This window comes from Actinia tenebrosa, unplaced genomic scaffold, assembly GCF_029948245.1.
Source record: "Actinia tenebrosa isolate PJP-AT-01 unplaced genomic scaffold, QUT_ActTen_1.0 PGA_scaffold0__85_contigs__length_37466705, whole genome shotgun sequence".
Taxonomy (NCBI): domain Eukaryota; kingdom Metazoa; phylum Cnidaria; class Anthozoa; order Actiniaria; family Actiniidae; genus Actinia; species Actinia tenebrosa.
In genome coordinates this window covers 36,146,219-36,152,706 of record NW_028292569.1, presented here as the reverse complement: position 1 = coordinate 36,152,706, position 6,488 = coordinate 36,146,219, and the positions used below count along the sequence as shown (strand labels likewise).

General features: G+C 38.8%; 1 protein-coding gene across 1 annotated transcript; it reads left to right on the top strand.

Moving 5' to 3' along the window:
- The first annotated feature begins 1,389 nt into the window (after positions 1-1,389).
- Positions 1,390-4,915, top strand: LOC116287866 (uncharacterized). Its single transcript, XM_031694574.2, has 2 exons — positions 1,390-1,754; positions 3,101-4,915. Exons 1-2 carry the CDS (start codon positions 1,676-1,678, stop codon positions 4,243-4,245), a joined length of 1,224 nt encoding a protein of 407 aa, XP_031550434.2. The 5' UTR covers positions 1,390-1,675; the 3' UTR covers positions 4,246-4,915.
- Positions 4,916-6,488: the final 1,573 nt, after the last annotated feature.

The window sequence follows — 6,488 nt, the reverse complement described above, 5'->3', positions numbered from 1 at the left end:
GTATTATTTTACGGTATTTAGATTGTTTGATAAAAATCCTCACAAGCGGTGATCAAAGCCAAAATTGTCCGTTTTCCAACTACATTACTTTAAATATAAGGAAAAAACTTAAAAAATACATTTGAATTAATAGCTATATTACAATAATAATTTAACAATATAACTTGGAAAAAACATTAACACACAAAAGAAATAATATTGATATCAAAATTTAATAATAATGAAAAATAATTTACGGAATAATTGGGTTTTGACGTCAGCCGCCATTTTGTTTGACTTTGTTTTATTGCATTCAGAAAATTTGATAAACGTGGTTTGTTTTTTGTTTTTTTTCAAATTAACTCAGTTTTTTCTTTGTGCCACTTACTTCTGATTAGCTCAAGGAAAATTTGTCCGCTTCACGTTTAGATGCTTCACATTCATTTCCGAGAAGCACTCAGGATTACGTCATTCTTGATGCACCTACTAATGGAACCCTTCTTGTAAAAGCACCGTCTGAATCAATCAAAGCATGACTATTTCAACTTGGACACTTTGTATTAGATATTCGCGTACCCTTTCTATTTGGTTTGCATGACTTGAGTATAGTCGTTGTCAGCCAAATGAATATGCCGTCGCAAATAAAGTTTACGAGTTGACTTTTTTTTCTTTTTTTTCTTTTAATTTTTTTTTCAAAATCTCATATATATTCCGATAAATAAGCTTAGTCTAATTAAAATTTATCTACCCACTTCAGTATTCGAAAAAATCCTTTGAGATAAGCCTACGCAGTGCCCGCTAGTCACTTGAGTTTTGAACAGATATGATTCAATCCGCAATATTTACGTATTTATGAAAAAGTAAAACCATTGAAAGACTATATGTAATCACGTAAAATGTTCTTCGTGTTCTCATCAATATACGAAAAAAGGTGAAAATGGATACGACATATTAATATATCTTAAATAATAACTATTATTATTGTTCTCTCACCCTCCGATAGGCGTGTATATCTATAAATATCGACAGTTTTCATTTTAACCACGCAAACGTATCCTGTCATTTCATTTCCTTTCTTTTAAAAACTCTGCAAAACTAACTCAATTTTTACCGCACCAATTAATCGGTCAAACGATAAGTAATCCATCATAACACGTAGCTTATTCATTAGTTTTATTGTCGGCGAGTTGCTCTGTAATTTTCCCAAAAACAACTAACGATATGATCTTATTTTCCTTTAGCAAAACCTGTGCTCCCTGCTAATTAATCCCACGACAGTCATCTAATCATTAGCAGCAAAGATTGCGTGTTGTTTTGTCCCTAAGTATTTAGCTGATCTCATTTAGAAATGACGCTTTATTGCTTTAAGGAAACTTCAAGTTTGTTTCCATGATGTACAACACGGACAACTTTGATATATTAGCTAGCGCTAAGCCAATAGATAAATTATGGATAGAGGAAAACCGCAAAGTACGGTCTGCGGCTAATTCTCGAGTGTAATTGGTTCAAACGGTTTTGAGGGAGTCTCTAACGTGTTCAGTCCTTGTGTGTACTTTGGGATATCTGTTTTGTTTTTACGTAATTCCGGTTGATGTTGCAATCATTTGTTTGTGGTAAACTGCGTATTCTTACAGACTTGGTTACTGTACGTTGATGGAGAGTACTCAGAATAAATGACACCAAAATTTCCAAGAACATGGCCGACTCGGATTCAGGAACTCACATCTCTGACATAACGGAAAACAATTCTGAGGACCTTGAAGCGAAAAATGAAGGTAACAAAACCCAACTTAAAGTAATTTCTTTTCTAACATAAACATCCAGTCGTCAAGCTCATAAATTATCTAAATACTGAATGGTTAATAATCTTTAAAAAAACTTTGCTAAAACTTCACAACAAAAGGAAATAAAAACAAAAAGAAATACAAAACATCTCGAGCAATCCATTTGGAACATTTTAAAATATAGATTTGTTGTCGTCCCAATTATGAGGGCTTTTAGCGCCTTAACGGAAGCGGCGTTTTATCATACACGATCGGAACTTTTTCATTTGATATTTTCAATATTCATGCAACCAGTATTTTGTAACTAAGTACGATCCCTTTTAACCTCCTTTTTATTGTCCAACGTTCGAGAAATCATTATTCAACATAAATTCATATTTAGGAATTACGCTTTTAGGAATTAATTGAATCAAAAACTGAGTTGAGGTGATCATTTAATCTATCTTGTTTATTTAATTATTCGTTTCGAAAAAATAATTTATCATGTTACAACATGAATAACTACCATAAAACGAAACGCACCTCTTCTCTTATCGAAAATAGGAATTCTCCCAACCAGCAGGGGATCGATATTTCGCTTTTTTTCACGGCTAACAATGGTTCTTTGTCCCATTAATTCTCGCTAAATTTAACGGATCTTGATGCCATCGACCAAGAGGAAGTTTCGTGGTCCATTTAGGTGAAATTCTGTAATTTTTTCTCGCTCCATCAAGTTGCTACGTCCCAGTTGTCAGCCTTGTCAAAACGTACTTAGAACGCCGGCAAGTATCGTTCTTTCAGTAATCTAACATCAAGACATACTTCATGTCAACACTAGGTTATCGTCTTCCTCGAGCTCGTGTCAAAACCATGGTGGCAGTTTCGATTAATGCTAGTTTTAATAAAGGGCCTTGGATTTGTGACCCGTTTTTAGTGTTTAAATTATTTTGTGTGAGATTGTTGTAGGATTCTTTCTGACAGTCTAGAACAAAATAATCCAAGTGAGCCACGTAATGGTAAAGCATGTTCTGTGCATGCCCGAGAGAATTGGTGGAACAGCTTAAAGAAGTCCACAATGAGGCAACTGCAAACCTAAACCTGGTTAGCGTGTATTTGCATTTCTTACTACGTTAGATTATCAGGCAGGTTTTCTCTCTTTCCGCGTGTATATCGTAGTTTTATCAAAATGCATCCCGCATGGAAAGAAGTGACTATGGATGATTAATCTTCAAGGACACTAGTGAAACTTTGCGTTTGCTGGTCATAGCAAGAGATTAATCATCTATGGTCTAGGGGCCGACTAATCTCTACCTTTAATAAATGTCATTACTGATTCTATATACATGTTTATGTTACAGAGCGCCTTCAATCAATTATAGAGTCTACCACCACGACACAGCCTAAGACAATCTCATTGGATGAGAATAAAAAACCCAAAAGGACCGAAAACGAAGAAGTTATAGAACAGAAAAATATCAAGAATAGCACACCAGGAGTGAACAGCCACATTCCAGACACGACCACATCTCTCAACTCACGGCCAACACCAAACACTCATGTCAGTCAGACACACAGGCATGTCAAGATGGATCCTCAACTAACCGCTGTTCAGGGACATCGCACTCGAAGTAGTGACTCTCAGTCAATCACCGAAGACAATCACGTGACTATTGCCCACGTCCACTCAGCTCCACGTGTCTTTAGGAAAGTTAACGGTGACTTAGCGGCCGCACCAAAACGACAAGCAAGGCGCCAACGGAGTTTACCTCCTCGTTGGTCACAGAACAGGAACAAAGCGGGGCCCTCGAGGGGTATTGAGAATTTATCGTTCAACAGAAGCTTTGAAAGTTTTCAGGGAAACGACCATGGAGGTCCCAGGTCTGCCTACGACTTTATGGATGCAGAAATTTATAGCAAGTCCAAGAGAGCAGCTGTAATAGATGTTGATATGAACGACAGAAGAGAATTCCAATCGGGAGATGCGAGTGATGAGGAGGAGGAAGATGACATCTCCTGGGCACCCACTGGAATCTTCGCTGTGTTCGTGGTTAGCTTGTGGACTGCTCTATTAAAGCTTATAGACAGTATTAAACAAAATGGTCCAGTTATATGCTCTGAGGGGGAGGAGGTGAGGCTCTGGATTTGTGCTGGGTGTCTGTCCTTGATATACTGTTTGGCTGAGATCATTTGGAAGAGGAAAACCTTGATCAAAGCATTATTTGGTACGATATTAATATTCACATACATGATGTTGGGACACGCTGAGCCGTTGTCTTGTCGCTTGGGAGAAGCTAGGCTCTCTGAGATTGGCAAGTGGCAAGCAGCCATGAACTTTTTTTTCGCGGCTATACTAGGCACGCGTGTTTATCAAGAAATTGCCGAGTTTATACGCCAGAAGAAGAAGAAGAAAAGAAAAGCGAAAAAGCAACGAAGGGAGAATAGAACGCGACGAGAAGACTTGAGTGATGAGGATTCGTCGGTGATGAGAGTGTATCGTGTGTGAATGACACGCGGCACAGATTTAAAGTGGAAATCCAGCTACAAGATCGGCTGCAAATCTATTTGTTAAACAGGATACATTGTTTGAGCACTTTATTGCGATGTCCAAAGTTGGGCGGATGAAAAATTACCCCTCGAAAATATTGTTCTCGGAAGCTCGTCATTTTAATTTAGCAATTATCTTTAATTTTGGTTATTTCACGACGTAATTTTTGAACTGCGGTGATGAAGAACAATGATGATGACAAAATTATAGGCAAGGCCGGCAAAGTATGGCCGAGTACATCGTACATAGCTGGACAGTTGTGATTAGCTGCATGGCTGAATAAACAGCAAGTAAATTAACTCAATACTGATGGTCACGTATAACGAATTATAACACGAGTACACTGAAATATGACAGTGGATGGTGTACAAGTAAAATGGCTCCTCAGTAAATTATACATTTATACGTATATACGCTCGCGATCTCCCATACTGTATATATATCCATCTGACCAATCACAGCCCGGCATTGAAAGTTAACGGACAACAACGAACTTTCATAAGAAATATGAATTATCACTGATGAGTTCTGGCAATTATTTAAAGTATTTTTAAAACCTAGGGGGGAGGGGAGGGGGAACGTGTATGAAGTATGAAGAAAAGCAATAAAAGTTGTTTCAAAAACCACCGACCTACAAAAAAAATTTTCTTGCAAAGATGTCTGCAAAGAAGGCTACAAATACACTACCGAGCCGTCATAGCTAGTTACTGTGATGCCTGGATTAATGAAAAAGGCTGATTGTTTGATTGTATGTATTTAAACTCATCCCTAGTATTTTATCCTCACTGCATACTCATTACCGAGTCACGGGAATTAAGATATGGAAGGTGACCGCGACTGCTGGCAATGAGCATGCGAAAAGCATGCGATGCGGCGTCGTCAACCGCCACCAGGGGAGGTGGGTGGGGTGAATCTTCTACTCTCTCCTTAGGCAGCTTCCGACGGAAAGATTCAAGGATCTGGGTGTTGCGCTTATATATGGAGGGGTCGCAAAGCATTACACCCACACTGCGCAAACTCCAATGTCCATAAATGGGGGGATGCTAAATTCCTTTGTGACACGCAGTGAGAATAGTAGATTAAGCTTGGCGTTAGGCTTGTTCGGTTGGATGAGAGGGGCCTGGCACATAAAATCGCGGTAACCGTGGCAGCCCTGTCACAACTCACCGTGCACCTGTCACACTGACGGCCTGAGCAGTGGAATACTTACCTATATATACCTACCATAGGGAGGGTAGGGTGGGGGGGGGGGGGGGATGAGAACAGCGGCTATCGCAGACTATTCGCTGCTACTCAAATCGAGCCTAACTTTGCCTTAATTTCATTAGAAAACACATTTAAATACGAATGAATGCATCCGACAAGAATATAGGTCACACAGGTCAGACTAGAACTGTTGAACTGAATACTTGTGATTATCAGCATGATATTTTTAGCACGATATATTCTAGTTTGACTTGTTCCTCAATGTCTGGCCCAAAACAAAAGCCTCAAAGACATCAGGACAAACTGGAAATCATAGTCCAACTGAACATTTTAATTCAGTATCGTTAGTTCTGGTTTGACTAGTTCTCCATAGCATTATCTAAGAAAACGTGATTCCCACCTAACTGAGCAAGCTGTGTAATACACAATTTGAAACCACAGTAATTTTCCAGCCTGACACATTATATAGAAAACAGCTTGGGCTACCTGTGACCTGAAGGGCCGTTTTGCAGGCTATTAATATTTGGTCTGGCAAAATACTAACACGTACAAACATTACTCGATCAATTGTCAACTGCGTTCGAATCGACGCGGCGTAATGAGCAATATGCAGCATAATAACAGTCAATAAAGTCCTTCAACCATGAATGCCGGTAGTTAGTATTTTAGTTGTTTGCTCAACATTCAAAGTTTTAACGAGCTCTTAACAATGTCAGGCAACTCATCTTACAGATTGAAGTGAAATTGAGCTTGTTAGGTTTTGTAGAGGGAGGGAAAACCAGAGAACTTGGAGAAAAACATTCAAGACTGCAGCTCAGTTCCGCTTCATTTTCTCGCATTTACACTGCATTTTAGTTTCATTGGCTAATATTACGCAAGGATACTCAATCCTAGTAAAATCCCGCGCGTAAGGAAAATGCCTGTCCATGCTTACTTGTCATTTTGTATCAGTGGATACGTGAAAACTAGCTCTTCCTGTCCTTGACCTCAGATTT

Excerpts from the sequence above, each read along its gene's own strand:
- LOC116287866 (XM_031694574.2), top strand. The coding sequence starts at position 1,676 with ATGGCCGACTCGGATTCAGGAACTCACATCTCTGACATAACGGAAAAC. Across the intron at positions 1,755-3,100 it reads CCTTGAAGCGAAAAATGAAG|AGCGCCTTCAATCAATTATA; the intron begins GTAACAAAACCC and ends TTTATGTTACAG.